Here is a 21785-nt window from a genome sequence, read left to right on the forward strand (position 1 = left end):
CCACTTGCTCGAGAGGACGCCCAAAAATCCAGACTCCAGACCAATTGATGCAAAAAGCATGAGGTATTTATTGTACGTTTGCGCAAACGGGCCCCCACCTAAGGCGGTGAGGAGCCCTGAGCGGCAGTTTCACACAGGTTATATAGTCAACAAATTAGCATATGGGATTGGCCGGTTCGGAGGGACAATTAGCATACCGGAGAATGCTGAGGAGAGTGCTGAGGGAACCAGCTGAGGAGAATGCTGAGGAGAGTGCTGAGGGAACCAGCTGAGGAGAATGCTGAGGAGAGTGCTGAGGGAACCAGCTGAGGAGAATGCTGAGGAGAGTACTGAGACTCTCCGAAGGGGGAGTGGCAGCTCTGCTCTGGGCATGCCTAGAGGTTCTCTAAAGGGGATAGACTTTTCCTTCCCAGAGAACGTGCCCGCTGGACCCTGGGGAACATCCAACCTCCTAAGAAGCCCCTGATATCTGCCCAGGCCTAGTTTCTTGTCCCTCTCCCCCATAAGAGTCCTTCATTCCCTCCTTTTCTTTTTGCAAAGATTTTAATCTTAAAATCTATTGAACCGGCCTGGGGAGAACCTGCCTCACTGGAGGGAGGAAACTCTGTTCTTACTGGACTGGGTTAGGTTCCACGTTAACAATTGCGGAGCATGGGGATTGGAAAAACAATGGGGAAAGGCCAGGAACATCATAAATATTAAACAGTTTTTGAAAGTCTTAGCTTGAGTGGGTTCTGAGTGCGCTGGAGCTTCCATTTGGCTGGTCTATCCGGATCCTCGGGGCCCTGGGGAGGTGGTGCTTGCTTCACGTGTGAGGCGTGGACCCAAGCAGCGATTCCATTGACCTTGAGAGCGGTGGGAGTTGTCAACAGCACAGTGAAGGGGCCTTTCCACCGGGGCTCTAGAGTCTTAGATTGGTGCCTTCGGACATACACAGCATCACCGATTTGGAAAGGATGTGGAATGATTGTCGTCTTGGGTTGGTAGGCTGCTGCAAGAGGTTTCCAGACCTGGTTCTGGATGATCTGGAGTGCTCTCAACCGGGCCTGTAACTTAGGGGCATCGGCAACGGAGTCACTGGCAAGGTCAAGCAAGCCTGCTACTGGTGGGGGCCCTCCATAAAGGATTTCGTATGGTGTCAGCCCGCAATGAGAGGGCGTGTTTCGGACCCGGAACAACACCATAGGGAGGAGTTGGACCCAGTCTTTAACACCAGTCTCCAACGCTAATTTGGTCAAGGTCTCTTTAATTGTTCTGTTCATTCTTTCTACCTGTCCTGAACTTTGGGGTCTATAGGCACAGTGCAATTTCCAATTTATGCCTAATGCTTTGGCCACCAACTGACTTACCTGGGAGACAAACGCTGGGCCATTGTCGGACCCGATTACCTTAGGCAAGCCGAACCGGGGGAAGATCTCCTCTATGATCTTCTTGACGACCACCTGGGCGGTTTCCCGTTTTGTGGGGAATGCCTCAGTCCATCTGGAGAAGGTGTCTACAAAAACTAGAAGATACTTATTCCCATAACTGCCCGGCCTTATCTCAGTGAAATCGACCTCCCAGTTGATTCCTGGTCGGTCTCCTCTTACCCTAGCTCCCTCCGGGAGCTTGAGATGTCTGGCATTTACCTTGGCACACGGAACACAGGATTCAGTCACCTGCTGGGCTAAAGAGTCAAGTCCGGGGATGTAGTAAGACTGCCTATCTTCCTGTAAGGCTGCTTTTAGCTTTTTGTGTCCCAAATGAGTCCATTGATGGAGGCTGGTAATTATTTCTTTAGCCAATTGGTGTGGCAGGACTATTTTCTCTCCGAGCCTCCAAACCCTTATTTGTTCATCATACTCTGCACCGAGCCGCTGAATCGTATCTAAGTCTTGGTCCGAATAGAGGAAAGGTGGTTCCCTCGATACTTGGGTGGGCTCAATTGTCTTTAACGGGAGCACCTGTTGGCTCAGGGCTGCCGCCCTAGCGGCCTCGTCTGCCATCCTGTTTCCCCTTGCTACGGGGTCGTCTCCTCGTTGGTGCCCGGGGCAATGAATTATACTCAACATTTTGGGCAGGAACAGGGCCTGTAGAAGATCTAGGATTTCCTGCTTATTTTTAATGTCCTTGCCTGCTGAGGTTAAAAGGCCCCTTAGCCGGTATATCTCCCCATGTACATGGGCAGTGGCGAAAGCATACCGACTGTCTGTATAAATGTTGACCTTTTTGTCTTGTGCCAGTTTTAAAGCTTGAATTAAGGCTATGAGCTCGGCTTTTTGAGCAGAAGTTCCAGGCTTTAAGGCACTTGACCAGATAACAGTTTTTCCATCCACCACCGCTGCCCCAGCCCTCCGCTCACCGTTCTGTAGAAAGCTGCTCCCATCCGTGAACCAGGTCATTTCAGCATCCGACAGAGGCTGGTCGGTTAGGTCTTTTCGGGTGCCGTGGGCCTCAGCCAGGATTTGGTGACAGTTATGGATTACCTGGGCCTGGGGCCCCAGTTCCGGGAGCAGGGTGGCCGGGTTTAAAGAGGTGGCAGTCCCAAACCGGACCCGCTCTGAGTTTAATAACATAGTCTGGTAATGAGTTATCCGAGCATTTGAGAGCCACCGGTCTGGTGGCTGACGGATAACTGTCTCCACAGCATGAGGTGCCACTACGGTGAGAGGTTGGCCTAGAGTCAATTTATCCGAGTCTTTCACCAGAACTGCCACGGCCGCTATCATGCGGAGGCACGGAGGCCAGCCGGCCGCTACATTGTCTAGCTTTTTTGAAAAGTATGCCACCGGCTTTTTCCAGGGTCCAAGCATTTGTGTTAGCACTCCCTTCGCCACTCCCTTGTTCTCATCCACGTATAATGTGAAGGGCTTGGTCATATCAGGGAGGCTCAGGGCTGGGGCTGACAATAGGGCCTTTTTTATGTTGTCAAACGCCCGCTGTTGCTCTTCTCTCCATTGAAAGGGAGCATTGGACTTCGTGAGGGGGTACAATGGGGCTGCCAGCTCCGCAAACCCAGGAATCCAAAGGCGGCAGAATCCCGCACTCCCGAGGAATTCCCGCATCTTTCTGGCATCGGTGGGGGGTGGAATTAGAGCAACCGCCCTTTTTCGGCTCTCTGTCAGCCACCGTTGCCCTCCTTCTAGGAGGTAGCCTAGGTAGGCCACCTGTTTCTGACATATTTGGGCCTTTTTCGCGGAGGCTCGATAGCCCAATTCCCCCAGTCTCTGTAGCAGGGCCCCGGTACCTTTTAGGCAGTCCTGCTCAGTTTCAGCGGCAAGGAGGAGGTCGTCCACATATTGCAGGAGGACCAGGTCCGGATGGTTGACTCGGAAATCGGCCAAATCTAGGTGCAGAGCTTCATCAAACAAAGTAGGCGAGTTTTTAAATCCTTGGGGCAACCTTGTCCAGGTGAGTTGTCCTAAAAACCCGGTCTCTGGGTCTTTCCACTCAAAAGCAAAGATGGATTGGCTCTGAGGGCTCAGTCTTAAACAAAAGAATGCATCTTTTAGATCTAACACTGTGTACCATACGTGGGTCGGAGGCAAGGTACTTAGCAGATTGTAGGGGTTGGGCACTGTGGGATGCATATCCTCCGTTCTCCTGTTAACCTCCCGCAAGTCCTGTACCGGGCGGTAGTCACCCGTACCAGGCTTCTTTACTGGTAGTAGGGGGGTGTTCCAAGGTGAACGACAAGGTTTTAAAATGCCTAGGTGTAACAGTCTCTGGATATGTGGCCGGATACCTTCCTTAGCTTCCTTGCCCATCGGATATTGACGAACTGATACGGGAATGGCCATGGGCTTCAGATCTATGATCAAGGGAGGCCGGTTGACGGCCAGCCCTATTCCCGCAGTCTCTGCCCAGGCCTGAGGAAAATCTGTGAGCCACTTGGGGTCCAGGGGAGCCATGGTGGACGAGGGCCTCTCGAATAATCGGTGTTCGTCCTCCAAGCGTAGTGTTAATACCTGGAGGGGCCGCCCTCCTGAGTCTGTGATGGTAGCTCCTTTCTCATGGAAGTGAATTTGGGCTCCTACCTTTGAGAGTAGGTCCCTGCCCAGGAGGGGGTAGGGGCAGTCTGGCACTAGTAAGAACGAGTGTGTCACAAGTCCTGTACTTAACTGGACCTCTCGATTGGTTGTCCAGCGATATAACTTCCCTCCAGTTGCCCCCTGAACCCAGGAAGTCTTGGAGCTTAAAGGCCCTTTTTCTGAAGTCAGTACCGAGTGCTGGGCTCCCGTGTCAATCAGGAAGGTTACCGGTCTGCCCCCCACTTCAAGGGTTATCCTGGGCTCAGGGGGGGGTTCCTGGCCCTGACTCACCAAGTCGTCTTCTTCCAGGGACAGGATTGGAACTGGTCTCCTCTTTGGTCCCTGTGTTTTCTTCGGGCAGTCTTTGACCCAGTGTCCTCTTTCTTTACAATAGGCACATTGATCTCTTTCCACCCGAGGCTTTCGTTTGTCTCCCAAGTCCCTATTCTGTCCTGGTCTACTCCTTTCTATATCCTGCACTACGGTGGCCAAAATTCTACTAAGCTCTCGATTACGTCTTTTGTCTCTTTTGTCTTCCCTTTCCTCCTGCTCCTTGCGGATCCTTTCCTCCTTCTCCTCTCGGGTCTCCCTTTTGTTGTAAATCTTTTCTGCCTCCTTCATTAAATTTTGTATAGTATACCCCTGAAGCCCCTCTAGCCGCTGCAATTTATTGCGGATGTCCGGCGCTGACTGTCCTATAAAGGACATGATTACATCTCCCTGCCGGTCCTCTGCCAGGGGGTCAAACGGGGTATACATACGGTAGGCTTCCATTAATCTTTCTAGGAAGCCTGCCGGCGTTTCCTCAGCCCCCTGTACTACTGCACGTACCTTGGCCAAATTGGTGGGGCGCTTTCCAGCCCCTCTGAGACCCGCAAGGAGAATCTGGTGGTAAAGACGAAGTCGCTCCCTACCAGCAACGGTGGTGTAGTCCCAATCAGGACGGGTTGAGGGAAACGCCTCCTCGATTTCGTTTAGCAGTAGGGTCGGTCGGCCATCTGCTCCAGGGACGTTTTTCCGTGCCTCAAGGTAGACACGCTGCTTTTCCTCAGTAGTGAGGAGGGTCTGCAGAAGCTGCTGACAATCATCCCAGGTGGGCTGATCGAGTCAATTTTATTGACTCGATCAGCCCAGTCAGAGCCTGGGGGTCCTGAGAGAAAGAGGGGTTATGGGTTTTCCAATTATAAAGATCGGAAGCAGAAAATGGCCAGTACTGCATCTGGCCAGCCACCGAGCGAAGAGGAAAAGCCTGTGAAGTCCAAACGCTTCCCGAGCCCCCTGCCTGCCCCCGACGGAGGCGCAGGCGGCTGGAGGGCGGGGAAGGCACTGAGACTTCTTCCCCTGCCCTCGTGGAATCAGGGGATGGTGCAGAAGGTTGCACATCCCGCTCTGGTTGTTGTGGGAGTTCCTGCAGGGGAGCAGGCTGGCCGGGAAGATAGGGTGGGGGAGAGTCAAAGAGCAGAAAGTCCTGATCAGCCGGAAGAACCGGTGGCTTGTCAGGTTTTGGATCTCGAATCTCCTTCAGAGGGTATAGGGAGGAGGTTGGCACAACCGGGATAGGAGGAAGGGGTAACGGGGTCCGTATGGGCTCCGTCGGGAAGGAGAAGGGTTCTATCCAGGGAGGGGGATTACGTGAAAGATCTTCCCACGTAGTAATGTAGGGCACCTGATCAGGGTGTCCATTGGATCCTGGCTGAAAGACCCGCGCCTTAATCTGTAAAATAATATCGAGGTTAAAAGTGCCGTTCCTTGGCCAGCCGACCTCGAAGGGCGGCCACTCTGAGGAACAGAATTTTGCCCATTGTTTCCTTTTAATCTCCAATGAGAGGTGGCGCGCGCGTTCTCGAACGTCCTTCCAGTGATCTAGAGTGAGACTTAAAGGGGTGGTTATTTGTTGACCCATGTGTGCAAGGATTTTAGCCCAAACAAAAAGAACAGCCAATGCACAGACACATAAAACAAACAAGACAAGCCACGTGGCACCAGATAGGACAAATCGACTAGTTTTGGGAGCGGCTGCCTGACCAGCCCTCCCCAGGAAGGAGGGAGACTTGGTCTCCGACCCACCTCCAGACCACCCCGGGAGCGTCTTCCGGGGGAACGGACCGAGGGTTTCCCCTCATAACCCGGAGCGTCCTCCAGGGAACGGACCAGGGGTTGCTGGGCACGCCTGCCTCCCCCACTGGTCCCACAGAGTCAGGTCAGGTACTGGCCAGTCAGAATACTCCAGTCAGAATACTCAAGACGAAGAACAACAAACAGAAAACACTTAATTATACCTCCAACTGGTCCTGCAGAGAATGGGTCTGAGGGCGACCTCGAGCCCCACGTTGGGCGCCAAAATGTTGGACCTCTCAGTTGTAGAGATGCCCACTTGCTCGAGAGGACGCCCAAAAATCCAGACTCCAGACCAGTTGATGCAAAAAGCATGAGGTATTTATTGTACGTTTGCGCAAACGGGCCCCCACCTAAGGCGGTGAGGAGCCCTGAGCGGCAGTTTCACACAGGTTATATAGTCAACAAATTAGCATATGGGATTGGCCGGTTCGGAGGGACAATTAGCATACCGGAGAATGCTGAGGAGAGTGCTGAGGGAACCAGCTGAGGAGAATGCTGAGGAGAGTGCTGAGGGAACCAGCTGAGGAGAATGCTGAGGAGAGTGCTGAGGGAACCAGCTGAGGAGAATGCTGAGGAGAGTACTGAGACTCTCCGAAGGGGGAGTGGCAGCTCTGCTCTGGGCATGCCTAGAGGTTCTCTAAAGGGGATAGACTTTTCCTTCCCAGAGAACGTGCCCGCTGGACCCTGGGGAACATCCAACCTCCTAAGAAGCCCCTGATATCTGCCCAGGCCTAGTTTCTTGTCCCTCTCCCCCATAAGGGTCCTTCAAGAACAATACCAACATTTCTCAGACATAGCTTTAAAATTGCTTTGAACATTTGAGAACTCTTCCTGTTGTAATATTTTTCATCTATATAGTTCCAAACCTCTTGAAACCTGCTGATTGACTCATAAGAATTTTTTGTAATAAATAAAATTGTATGTGGAAGAGAGTGAATATATCTCCATGGTTACATTTTAAATGATTGTAAATTCTAAATAAAAAGCACATGTGCATATAAATGTGAATGAAAAACAAGACCAGTACTCATTAACTGTGTGTTAGAAAGGTAAATATAAAGATAATTGGAAATGAAAAAAAAAAAAACCTGGTGTTAAATTGGAAATGGCATAGAAAATTAATTAATTTTAAAAAAATATATTATGTAGGATCTCTGTCTTTAATGTGCTGTACACCCTTATTTAATGCTATAACTAGTACTCCAACAGTATTTTTTTTTCTTTTCTTTTCACTTTGTGTTGCTATACGGGGGCAAACTGTTGAAATCGTTACCTAATATATACTAAACTGATCTTTTGTATACAAAGAGAATTGAAAATGAATCATGATGTGATAGGAAGGGGAGAGGGAGTGGGAGGGGGGAGGGTTGTGGGTGGGAGGAAAGTTTTGGGAGGGGGAAGCCATTGTAACCCATAAGCTGTACTTTGGAAATTTATATTCATTAAATAAAAGTTTAACAAAAAAAAAAAAAAAAAGAAAGGTAAATATGTTCTATGTATGTAACACTCTGGTATTTAATGACAGAAATTACCCTGAGTTTTTGCCTACATTATTTGGGTAGACAATGGTGAAATTAACAAATTTTTGTTTGCTCATGTTTGTAGAAAAATACAGTAGAAAATGTCCTTAGAGGATAAAATTGTGCTACCAGCACTAAGAAAAATAATGATACTCCTTGGTTAGAATGTTGAGGAATTTTTTTTCATGTAAATATATGGATGACTAATAGAAATTGGGCATGGACATTTGGCACAGCAGTTAACAATCTACCTGGGATGCCCCACATTCCATATCAGAGTGCTTGTCTGATATGCAGCTCAGCTTTCAATTCCAGCTTTCTGCTGATGCATCCCTTGGGAAGCAGCAGGTGATGGCTTAATTAGCTGGGCCACCTATGTGGGAGACCGAGACTGAGTTCTAGGCTCCTGGCTTCTACATGGCCCATCTCTAATTGTTAAAGATATTTGGGGAGGGGCTGGCGCTGTGGCATAGCTGGTAAACCCACCACCTGCAGTGCCGGCATCTCATATGGGTACCAGTTCAAATCCTGGCTGCTCCACTTCCTGTCCAGCTCTCTGCTATGGCCTGGGAAAGCAGTAGAAGATGACTCAAGTCTTTGGGCCCCTGCACCCACATGGGAGACCTGGAGGAAGCTCCTGGCTCCTGACTTCAGATCGGCACAGCTCCAGCCATTACAGCCAATTGGGGAGTGTACAGCAGGTGGAAGACCTCTCTCTCTCTCTCTCTCTCTATCTCTCTCTCTCTTTCTCTCCCTAAATAAATCAATAAATAAAAATTTACAAATAAAGTAAGAAATTGGGGCCGGCATTGGGTGTAGTAGTTACAGTGTTGGTTAGGATTCCTGCATCCCATATTAGAGTGCCTTGGTTCAAGTCCCGGCTCCAGTCCCAATTCAGCTACTAGTGTGCACCCTGACAAGCAGTAGGTAATGGCTGAAGTAATTGAGTCCCTGCCACACGGGTGGGAAGTCAACATTGAATTTGCAGCTACTGGCTTGGGCTCTGGACTCTGGTTGTTGTGACTATTTGGGGAGTTGAACCAGTGGACAGGATGTCTCTCTCTCTCTCTCTCTCTCCTCTCTCTTTCCCCTCTTTGTTTCAAATAAGTAAAATGAATAAATAAAAATAAATTAGTACAAATAATTATGGCCATACAAACACTCGTGTGTAAAATATTCATAACAAAATAATTGCATGATATTATGGTCAGTATTATTTGACTCTTAGCAGTATGGATCACATTGCGAGAGTTGAATTAACAAATATATATTCCCCCTGCAAATACTTTCAACAATCATCATATGGGTATAGTAAAACATCTCTTGCTGATATAAGACACTTTAATGGATTGGGATAACTTTAGCAGACTTCAGCTCATCAGGCACAAATTATAACTTGTTTAAGCAACAACTTAAATGTATCCACAGTAAAAATACATGTTCTGATTTTAAGCAATTTTGAAGCATTAATATAAAAACTAAGTCAAGAGCTTTACAGACTTAAATTACTTATTCTTTGTGTGCCAGTGGAAGTTGGTTTCTTTTGAATAAATGAGAACTTAATTTGCTGCTCAAAGTAAAAGAAGAACCAATCTTCTTTAGTTGGGAAAAAACTGAGTTTAATAATGGAGTTCCTAAAAGAATGGAGTTTAGTAATGGAATTACTAAAACAATTATATGTCTAATAGTATCTGATCAAGGAAAATAGTTGGCCAGCATGTTTGACAAAACAAATTAAAAAAACTTAGATAAAGAACTTAAAGCTAAAAGGATATACTTATAATGGAAATATTTCTATTACACAAAAATTATACACCTGGATGACATAATAAATAGATTTGTTACTACCAAGTGCATTTTATCTGATGTGTAAGCCATATCTTGGAATCAGTGAACCTTCACTGTCAAAAAGAAGAAATGTTCACATTCTATCAACTCTCTTTGTTATTTTTTCTATTAAAGAGTGTTTAATGTGCATCGATTATTTTAAATTTTATTTAAGTTATGCAAGTTTCATGTATTTCATATATACAGCTTTAGAAACATAGTGATACTTCCCTACCTCCCAACCATGTTCCAACTGTTACTCTTCCCTCTCCCATTTCCACTTGTAATTTTTACAGATATTTACTTTCAGTTTACTTAATGATGATAAGGTTAGCTCTACACTAAGTAAAAGAGTTCAACAAATAATATGAAGAAAAATAACCACTGTTCTTCAACAGAAGTGACAAACAATCTTTGAATCTCAAAATATCCATTTCATTCCAATACATTACATTTTAGGTACTCTATTAGTTATCCCAGATCAGGGAAGACATATGATATCTGTCTTTTGGGGACTGGCTTATTTCACTAAATATAATGGTTTCCAGTTGCATTTATTTTGCTGTAAAAGACAGGATTTAATTTTCTTTACAGCAGAATAGTACTTCATAGAATATATATACCATAATTTCTTTATGCAGTCATCAGTTCCTGGACATCTGGGTTGATTCCATTTCTTAGCTATTGTGAATTGAGCTGCAAGGAACATGAGGGTACAGGTAACTCTTTCATATACTGATTTCTTTTGGTATGGGTAAATTCTCAAGAATGGGATGGCTGGTTAATATGGTAGGTCTATATTAGCTTTCTGAAGTATCTCCACACTGTCTTCAAAAGAAACACTCAGCAAATCAAAGAGGCAACTGATAGAAAGGGAGAAAATATTTGCAACTTACACAACTGATGAAGGGTTAGTATCCAGAATCTATAAAGAGCTCAAGAAATTCAACAAGAATAAAAACAATCCAGTTGAGAAATGAGCAAAATACTTAAACAGGCATTTTTTAAGAGAAGAAATTTAAATGGCCAATAGACACTTAAAAAAATGCTCAGGATCACTAACCATCAGGGAGATACAAATGAAAACCACAATGAAATTTCACTTCACCCCAGTTAGAATGGATCTCCTGCAGAAATCAACAAACAGCAAATGCTGGTGAGGATGTAGGGGGAAAAGGTACCCTGGTCCATGGTTGGTGGGAATGTAAACTGGTGCAGCCACTGTGGAAGACAGTATGGAGAGGCCTCAGAAATCTAAATATAGACCTTCCATATGTTGTCTTATCTTACAAAATGGGAGACTCATGTTACATTTAATAAGTAAATATGTCTTCACAAAACTTTTGAAATACCAGATTATTTACCAGATGTTCTTTGAGTTTTAAAGCTCTTTGCAATTTAATATAGAGAATGTGAATAATTAGAAGAATGTGTTGGAAGAGGGGAAGGGCTAATTAAGTATACACATATTAACATAAAATCTCAAATATACAAACTTTTCTAAACCAGCTTCTAATTTACTAAAATCCAACTCATTTTTTCATTTTATTTACCATCAGAAATGTGACTAGAAATCCACACTAAATCCTCAGGTTCAGCTCAAAATTATTTTAATTACATTCCATTGACCAGTTGAAATGCAATAACAGTAACAAATCCTGCACTGGGAGATGGACACCTGTGGTTCACTGTTTTGTCAAAAAGAGGGAAATACTCCAATTGAATAAAAAGATTATACTGGGGCCTGTGCTGTGGTGCAGCTGGTTGATGCCCTGGCCTGAAGCACCAGCATCCCATATAGGCACCAGTTCCAGTCCCAGCTATTCCACTTCTGATCCAACTCTGCTATGGCCTGGGAAAGCAGTGGAGGATGGCCCAAGCCCTTGGGCCCCTGCACCCGCATGGGAGACCCTGGGGGGAAGCCCCTGGCTCTTGCCTTCAGATTGGTGCAGCTCTGGCCATTGCGGCCATCTGGGGAGTGAACCAGCAGATGGAAGACTTCTCTCTCTGTCTCTACCTCTCTCTGTAACTCTGTCTTTCAAATAAATAAAATAAATATTTTTTATAAAAAGATTATATCAGTGTCTATAAAGCTAACCCAAGAATACAAATTGTAAGTGGAGCATAGAATGTTTGTTTTATTTGAAAAAAATTTTTAAGTTTCTGATTGTTTCAACAATTATATCCTTTAAAAGAATATTAATATAGTTGCATTACAAAGCCTTTCTGATGACTTTAAGTATGTCATTGATTCCAAAATGAGTACTTTTCATAAATTAACTACAGCTCAATATATTTTTTGATTACGATATGATTAAATTGTCTTTCTCTGAAATACCATAATGTTAAAAACCCCTATTTATGTGTGAAAAGAAGAATTCATTCCCTTCAAATGAATTCTCTACTCCTTATAATTTAAAAAAATGTTTCATTTATTTGAAAGGCAGAATTATAGAGAGAGAGGGAGAGAAGGGGAAATCTCCCATCTGATGATTAACTCCCCAAATGGCCACTGTGGCCAGGGCTGGGCCAGGCAAAAGTCAGGAGCCAGAAGTTTCATCCAGGTCTCCCACAAGGATGCAGGGGCCAAAAGACTTGGGCAATCTTTCTGTTTTCTCTAGGTACATTAACAGGGAGCTTGATATGAAGTGGAACAACTCAGACTCAAACCAGAGCTCATATGTGATGCTGGCATTGCAGGCCACAGCTTAACCTGCTGTGCCACAACAGTGGCCATTACTCTACAATTTAGTACATCAATGGATACGATATTTTATTTTATATATAGTCAAACATATTATACAGGATATTTAACATTATTATTACAATGTCTAAATAAATTTTAATTAATTTTGGTGTTCTTTAAAATCATTTTATACTTATTTCTTCTCTGTACTCACTGTTTTGTTTGTTGACTTTTTCAGGTTTTATTTCAATTTTCACTATTTTACTCTTTGTGAATTAATGATTTCTAGAACCTAGAGTTTAAGAAACATAAGATGTGAAAGAAATAAGTCAACATGACTTTTATTGAACTTATTTTTGCTTTTTGTTTTCAATAGCTTCTGTATAATTGGTTATGTAATATTCCTTTTCAAAATTGCTTCATATAATGTAGCATATATATGTCCAGATACAGATGTCACACTTAGCTGGTCCAACATTGCTTAGTGCAGTTGCTTCTCCATAATGGAACTTTTTTCTTGTAGGAATATGAACTTTAAAAATAAAAACCTATTTATAAAGTTGTCAGCAAGTATAGTGATGTGTGATACAGTTTTTCCAAACAAAAAATGCCAAACTCAAAATTATCTTTTTCTCATGCATGCTTACTTTCATAACTATTTGTTTGCTGTTTTAAGACAAATTCAAAAAACCATATATACCACATTCTTCTCAAACAATCTTGATAAATGATATATAAATAAACATTATTTGTATGTTTATTTTAGTTTTTCAGCTGAAACAAATCAACCATTCTTTCTTTTCAAAGCTATGCTGGCTTTGAACCAGGGTTTATGTCTCAATAATTTCATTAGGGCATATGTTGCCTAAACAAGTTGAGAATTTAAAAAAGTAGTTACCATGATGAATATGCTTTTTCTCTTTCTTGCAAATGTTTTTTATCATGTTAGGATCTTCTTTTTCTCTTCTTCACTTGCTGATTTCTTTTCCCTGTTTGAAAAAATGAAGCATAAAGATGCTTTAACATGTGAAAAAAATTTAATGTGGTAAAATAAAAAAAGAAGTACCTTAGTGGTCTGAAAGAAATAGTATGCTATTTGGAGTGCTGAAGCAGTTTGTGGTAACATAGTATTTTTTCTCAGTGCATTGCCACAAATGACGTTAATGTTTGATTTTTCTGATAACGAGTTATTGTTTGATTTTTCTAGTAACAAGTTCTGATATATACATTCTCATAAGCTATTGAAAAGACCTTCTTTTTTTAAGGTTTATTTTATTTATTTGAAAGGTAGAGTTACAGACAGAGAGAGACAGGGAGATACAGAGAGAGAGAGAGAGAGAGAGAGAGAGAGAGAGAGGGAGGGGGGAGAGGAGAGAGAGAGAGAGAAAGAGAGAATCTTCTGTCCACTGGGTTATTACCCAAATGACCACAAGTGCCTGGGCTGGGCCAGGCTGAAGCCAGGCAACAGGAGCTTCATCAGGTCTTCCACATGGACGCAGGGCCCAAGCACTTAGGCCATCTTCCGCTGCTTTCCCAGGCCATTATCAGGGAGCTGGATAGGAAGTAGAGTAGGCGGGACTCAAACCCGGGCCCATATGGGATGTCAGCATTGAAGGTGGTGGCTTTACCAATTATGACACAACGCTGGGCCCCAAAGGCTTTTTTTATGTGTGAACCATGTAGCTAATTATTTAAAACAATATAACTATGAAATGGATAGCTTTAATTTGACTTTCACAAATATTAGTGGCTTTCTCTACTTTGAATAGAACATACCAGGTTGGTTTTAAATATAAAAAAAAGAAGAATTCACAGTGCATGACTTAATTATCAAAAGATACTGACATCAGAAATAAGTATAGTTTACTTAAACTCTTTGAACCTGTTTCCTCTGATGCAAATCAAAATAATATTTTATAATTCACAATGCCTAAAATGTTATGTGAAGGACAGCTTTTGCTGGCATTTCAAGATTCGGTGCCATTCTTTGCTGAACATCCATGAGAAATCTGGTGTTACCAATTTAAAGGCCATTCCTACCTCAAGGGTTCAGAGTTTCACATCAAATGTAAACCACTGTGCTTGTGCCTGGAGTTTATTTTTAAATACAATCTCTTGTATAAAAGTTTTTAAATTTTAAAAAGTGTAAGGGCAAATTGAGCATAAATAATTTTATACAACATGCATTTGAAAAGTTGTCTAAAGCAATCAGAAACATATGGTGTCATTTTTCAAGCTTCAAAACACAATGAAACCCAGTAAATGCTAATTTGAGAGAATAAAATTTCCAGACTGAGTTTCAACTTCCAATTAGGTTTTGCAAAACATGAGTTCTGAATGACTGCATTTTTTTAATCTTGTAGATCTAAAAGTAGGGCAAATATTAATGTCAAACCTCAATCAAGATTGTTTGCATAGCACAGACTTTCATTTAGTTGTAATAGCAGACCAGAAAATTCATCTGTGATAGAACACGAACAAATCTCATTAAAGAGTATGGATTTGCAAGTATGTATCTGAGGACTGATTTCAGTAAAGTTTTACTAAGTTGCTCTGAAAAAAATATATGAACAAATCTGCAAAAGAAAAATATTTTTTAACATTTTTTTCTGGGACCCGCACTGTGGCATAATGGGTTAAGTCTCTGCCTGCAGAGCCGGCATCCCATTATAGGTGCTGGTTCAAGTCCCAGCTGCTTTACTTCTGATCCAGCTCTCTGCCACGGCCTGGGGAAGCAGCGGAAGAAAGCCCAAGTCTTTGAGCCCCTGAACCCATGTGGGAGACCCGGAAGAAGCTCCTGGCTCCTGGCTTCTTAATTGGTCCAGCCCCAGCCTTTGCAGCCATTTGGGGAGTAAACCATCAGATGGAAGAATCGCTCCTCTCTCTCTTTCTCTTTCTCTCTCTCTCCTCGTCAGTAACTCTACCTATCAAATAAATAAATAAAATTGTTCAGAAAATTTTTAAAAAAAAGATTATTTGTTTGAAAATCAGAGCTATAGAGAGAGAGGAAGAGACAGAGAGCAAGAGAGATCTTCCTCTGGTTCACTCCCTAGATGGCTGCAACGGTTGGGACTGGAAAGGCCGAAGCCAGAAATCAGGAGCTTCCTCTGGGCCTCTTATATGGGCAGCAGAGACGCAAGCACTTGGGAACATCTTCTGCTGCTTTTCCCAGGCCATTAGCAGGGAGCTGAAAGGGAAGTGAACAGCCGGTACTTGAACCAGCACCCATATGGGATACTGATGTTGGAGGTGATGGCTTTACCCACTATGCCACAATGCCAGCCCCGATAAAATATTTTTTAAATTACAAATAACTTAGGCCAATAAATGTAGACAAAATATTTTCTGTTGATCTTAGTGGCTATTTAGTCAGTGAGTTGAATAATTGGATTCAAACCTGTGAAAACCTATTTTAATAAAACAAGCATCATTTCATTCACTTGTTGCCTTTTCTTTCCTCTTTGGATCCAGCAAGAGAGTATGTACAGGCCATTCTTGCTTTCCTTGAAAGAGCATAAACAGTATATTAACCCTCCATCAGCATTCTGCTCTTCAAAGATAATTGCTGCACTATTTCGACCAGAATTGGAAAATATATAGTGATTTCTTTTCAGGCATTTGGGGCAGCTAATTAACCTAATTTTCAAGTACTTACGGGACTCTTTCATCATTTTACACTTATGGACATGTAAACCCACACACCACATGCAAAGACATACAACAACGTGAGGTAAAATTATACTACCATTGAATCTAGTCTTAAATATGAATTACTACATCCTTGAAACAGTTTAATATTTTTATTTAGGATATTGAATATCATCACCACATACTTCTCCAGACATGGAGGAACAGAAAGAAAATCCTAGTTTCTGTTCAATCACTTCTTTTTTTTCTCCTAAATGGAGGGATATTTTTTGTTTTCAATTTTTAATTTCTATTTATTTGAAAGTCAGAGAAAGAATGACAGAGACAGACAGAGAAAGATCTTCTGTCTGTTAGCTCACTCCCCAAATGCCAACAACAGCCAGAGCTGGGCCAGGCCAAAGTCAAGAGTCAGGAACTGCATCTGGGCTTCCCTTGTAGGTGGCAGGAACCCAAGTACTTGAGCCATCATCTGCTTCTTCCCAGGTGTATTCACAGGAAGCTGGATTGGAAGCGCAGAGAAACTGGAACTTGAATCAGCCTTGATGCTACGGGATGCAGGTATCCCATACAGCATCTTAACTACTGCCCCAAATACATTGCCCTTCTCTAATCACTTCTAAATTCATTCACCATAAAGAATATGCCTCAATTCTAACTGTTCTTTGATATACAAACGAGATAGCACTGCTATCCTGAGGAGGATACGATGATTAAAAATTAAATTTTCTGACTGTAAATGCCTTTAGAAAACAAGTGTTTTAAAAATTCTTTGACTGGAGCCGGCACTATGGCGTAGCAGGTAAAGCCTCTGTCTGCAGTTCTGGCAACCTATGTGGACACTGGTTCAAGTCCCGGCTGCTCCACTTACAATCCAGCTTTCTGCTATGGTCTGAGAAAGAAGTAGAGGATGGCCCAAGTCATCAAGAGCTCCTGGCTCCTGGATCTTGACTTTGGATCTGTGCAGTTCCAGCCAGTACGGCCATCTGGGGAGAGAACCAGTGGATGGAAGACTTCTCTCTCTGCCTCTCCTTCTCTCTCTGTGTAACTCTGACTTTCAAATAAAATAAATAAATCTTTAAAAAAATTATTTGACTTAAAAAATGAAGAATAAATGTTGCCTAGTGATAATACAAATAAATGTTTTAATTATTTCATATACAATTATTCTTGAATTATCATAAGAAAATTACCTCTCCAACTACAAGTTGAATGCATAGATACTAATTCCTGAAGTGTGTGGCTGTCTTCACTAGTACATATGTGACCCAGAAAGATGGATGTTATAAGAACCCAAAGTAGAGTTTCAGTAGTACAAGTGCCAAAACCTCACCATAACATAAATGCCAGTTGTCCTCCTCTATGAAATCAATTATATAATGGTCAGTGTATTTTTGAAAGAGTACTTGGAGATATTTCTATAACAGAATAGCTTGTAAATTGATAGTATGCGCAAGCCTGGCCCAGCTCCAGCAGTTATGGCCATTTGGGGAGTGAATGAACAGATGGAAGGTTCTCTCTCTCTCTCTCAACTCTGCTTTTAAAATAAATAAATCTTAAAAAAATGATGCTTATTTCTGAGAGTAACATAGCCTCACACAGCTTTTTGTGTTTAGTTTTTTCATAGTATATTCTTTCTATATTTTTCTATCCTCTATTAGTAACTTTATATTTGAAATGCAGCATGTAAACAACATATACATAGCTGAATCTGCCCTTTTATTTACTCTCCCAAGATATTAAACTTTAGTTATATTTCACAAATATATATTACAAGATCATTTGTTGCATAGTTGGTGGAAAATTTTTTATCAAATATATCTTTTTATTTATTTATTTATTTATTTTGAAAGACAGAGGGACAGAGAGTGAGCCAGAGACAGAAAGCAAGAGAAAGAGAGATCTTCTCTCTACTGGTTCATTCCAAAAATGCCTACGACAGCCAGGATTTCACCAGACTGAAACTGGGAGCCCAGAACTCAATCCAGGTCTCCCATGTGGGTAGCAGAGACCCAAGTACATCAACAATTACCTGGTGCCTCTCAGGGTGTACACTAACAGGATGCTGGATTCAGAAACGGAGTATAGGGGATGCAGGCAACCACTAAGCTAGACACTTGTCCCAGCTGGTTGGATTTTTATAAAGAGAAGGAGAAAAGAAACAAAAAAATCCCACACAATTTTCCTGTCTTAATTTTGTTTATGAAGCTATACTGTGGATCTGTTCTATAATGTAAATTGACACTAGATTGAAAACCAGTTGAATTAGGTCTAGGTCTTAGCCCTGTTTTTGACATTGCAACATAAGCAGACAAATTATGTCAGCTCTTTGCATCTTAATTCTCCCATCTATAAAATTTTGGTGTTAATACTAAAAACAGGATTTTTCAAGCAATAAAAGAAACGGTTATGTGAAAATGAATTCTAATACATAAGCCTCATAAATGAGGACCTTCAGATTCACACTAGAGATAGTTACATAATCACTCTGTTCCTTGGTTTCCTCATCTGTCAAATGAGAATAATGATAGTGCTTCCCCATGGAGTTGTGATGAGGAGTAAATGAAATAATTCATGTGTAGGAGCCAGCATCCCATATCAGAACACTGGTTCAAGTCCTAGCTGCTAAGCTTTCAATCCAACTGCCTGCTAATGGGCCTGGGAAAGCAGTGGAAGATGGCTAAAGCACTTGGGCCCCTCCATCTATGTGGGAAAACAGACTGGAGTTCCTGGCTCCTGGTTTTGGCCTGGCCCAGGAATGTCTATTGTGGTCATTTGGGAAGTGAACCATTGGATAGAAGGTCTCCATCTTTCTCCTGGCCACTCTGCTACTGTGACTTTCAAGTAAATAAATCTTTTTTAAAAGTAATAATTCTCAAAATAAATAAATAAATCTTAGAAAAGTAATAAATCATGTTTAGCACACAGTAAAGTTAATGGCACATGATAAACCATAGCAATTTTTTTTTAATTTTTGAAATACCACTTCCTTTTTTGGATGTGTAGACATAATACTTTTAGACTTCTACCTAATATAATATTCATATTAACACATTTCATTGTCCCCTACTGAATAAAATGTTTTGAAAGCAAGGGCTTTGTTTCCATTCATATATAACGATTCTTTCCCATGCCACAGTGTTTGACACATAGGAAGGTATTCAATCAATGGTTATTAAATGTAGAAAGATAAGAATGAATTAATGTACATCAATGGGTGAGTCCTATTGATCAGCAGTCTTTTACCTTGATTATAATTTTTACTCGAAGACTGCATACTTTATTTTTATAGATTTATAACAAAAGATAATTTCAATTCACGCTAGATGTCTGAGTCAAAAATGTATATCTCTGTCATGAACCTCAAGTAAGAAGCACATAAGAAAAAATAAGAAAACTGGTAAGATAAATTTCTTCACTTTGTATCAGTAGTAATGAAGTTCCATAGGTGGACATTCAGCACAACATTTTAAATGCCACTTGGGCTGCCCACGTCCTATATCAGAGTGCCTGGGTTGCGGTCCTGACCCTGCTTCCTATTCTAGTTTTCTGATACTATTCATCTTGGGAGGTAGCATTTTATGATTTAAGTATTTGAATCCCTGTCACTCATGTGGGAGAGAGGATACTGAGTTTCTGGCTCTTGGCTTCAGCCTAGCCCAGCCCCAGCTATTATGGGCATAAGAACCAGTAAGGAAAATTTTTCTATGTCTCTGTCTCTCTGTCTCTGACTCTCTCTCTCTCTCTCTCTCTCTGGCATTCAAATAAATGGAAATAAATAAATAAATATTTTAAAAGAATAATGGATATCTAAATGTCAGGTACCACCTTACTCAGGCTTCAAAAACAATTTTTCAAAGCATAATAATGTGATCTCTATCTTTATCCAAGATTCATTTTTGGTAATATCCACAGCTGAGTTTCTCAACATGTGGTCCTCAGATTCCTGGGTTTCTAAGAACTTTTGGAGGTTCATGAAGTCAGCATTGCTCTCATAATAAAACCAAGATGTTGTGTCTGTTTTCTATTGTGTCAACATCTGCACTGATAGTGCAAATACTAATGGATAAAATTACCATCACTTTAACACCAACTGAACCATTGTATTTTCCACATAAGCTCACAAAGAAGAAAAATATTATTTAAGAATGTTCTTAATGAAGCAGTAATCATTATTAACTAAATCCCAACTCTTGAGTGCAAGCCTTTCTAAAGATTATATGTGAGGTCAGCATTATAGTGTAGTGGGTTAAGTTGCTGACTGCAACATTGTCATCTTATATAGGCATCAATTCCTGTCCACGCTGCTCCACTTCCAATCCAGCTCCCTGCTAGTGTGCCTGGGAAAGCAGTGGAGGATGGCCCTAGTCCATGAGCACCTGCTACCATGTGGGAAACAAAGAAGAAACACCTGACTCCCAGCTTCAGCCCAGCCAAACCCTGGCCTTTGCATCCATTTGGGGAGTGAACCAGTGGATGGAAAACTCTCTCTCTCTCTCTCTCTCTCTCTCTCTCTCCCCCCTTTCTGTAGCTCTGCCTTTCTAGTAAATCTTTAAAAATAGTATATGTAAGTAAATGAGAAGTAGGCATAAAACACTTCTGCTAAAGAAACAACAATGATAAATGTCTAAGGAAAGCCACTTGGGCATTATTTAGTCATAAAGTAAACCATGAGTAAATACTCATGGCTCTCAATTTTCACTTGAAAGAATAAGTGACAAAAAATGATGGTTATTCAAAGTTGGATTTTATGTAATTATTTTCTTGAGAATGAAAAAAAATGTCTGTTGCTGCAAGGAAAACAATCGAAAATTTGTTACCTATTACATAATTGGAGTAAAAGCTAAAATTTTAGAAAACTTTTATCTATCATTATGAGGCTGACATATTTCCAGTATTTAAAAACATTTCCTATGGGATTGGTGGGGTTAGTAACTAAAGCAATTGTACATAATCTAATATAACTTTTAAACACAGGGAAGTTCTGCATAAATCATTGAACCAATATTTTCCAAGTGGCTGATCCATGATGGTGTGCAATCCTGAATGGATAAATGACCCATTCAAAGTACATGACTAAACCAGTGGGTTTTCATGTAACAGATTATGAAAAGTTTATTGATATAATTTCAGAGTTCAAATTGCTAGTGATGTTTAAAAATTATCTAATGCTGAATTTTGGGGAAATATCAAACAAGAATGTCTGTAATTATCTGATCATAAAAATACTCTTTCCTTTTCCGATATGTATCTCTAATATAAGATTTCCAAAATATCATAACAGAGCAATAGAGAAGAAAATATATGAGAATCTCACCATTTTAATTGTCAGATTATAACAAAATTTGAGAAAATGTAAAATACTGCCACTCATGGAGACTTTTAATAGAAGAATTGTTTCAAAGATTTAAACTAAATGGGGCTGCCCCTGTGGCTCAGCAGTTAAGTTGCAGCCTGCCACATTGGTGTCATATATGAGTATTGGTTCGGGTCCTGATTGCTGCACTTTCAATGTAGCTTCCTGCTAATATTCCTAGGAAAGCAGCAGAAAGTGTCCAAATGCTTGAGCCCCTCCAACCCACATGGGGTATGTGGATGGAGTTCCAGGTTCCTGGTTTTGGCCTGGGCCAGCCCTAGCTGGTTGGCCATTTGGGGGTTTAACCAGCAGATGGAGGATTCCCTCTCTCTGTCTCTCTCTTCCTCCCTCGCTCCCTCTCCCCTCTCTCTGTGTAACTATGTTTTTCAAATAAATAAATCTTGAAAAATTGAAACTAATTTAAAATTTAAAAAATAAGTATGGTTTTTGAAAAGTTATGCTGCATTACACAGAAAGATCTATGCAGTGTAATACCTGCATTAAATGAATAAATATGTTGAAATCTGCAAAAACCAGTCAGGACACTAAGAATATCCAAGTAATATAAATATAAGATCAAAACTGATAGGCATGAATTGGGCATTTAGCTTAGGGATTTAGAC

General features: G+C 41.6%; 1 protein-coding gene across 1 annotated transcript; it reads right to left on the reverse strand.

Moving 5' to 3' along the window:
• Positions 1-568: 568 nt before the first annotated feature.
• On the reverse strand, positions 569-5913 carry LOC133752694 (uncharacterized). The gene is given in 3 exon segments (XM_062183067.1): positions 569-5111; positions 5113-5223; positions 5602-5913. Coding segments are annotated over 3 exon segments (4836 nt in total). The 3' UTR covers positions 569-698.
• Positions 5914-21785: the final 15872 nt, after the last annotated feature.

This window comes from Lepus europaeus, chromosome X (assembly GCF_033115175.1).
Source record: "Lepus europaeus isolate LE1 chromosome X, mLepTim1.pri, whole genome shotgun sequence".
Classification (NCBI taxonomy): domain Eukaryota; kingdom Metazoa; phylum Chordata; class Mammalia; order Lagomorpha; family Leporidae; genus Lepus; species Lepus europaeus.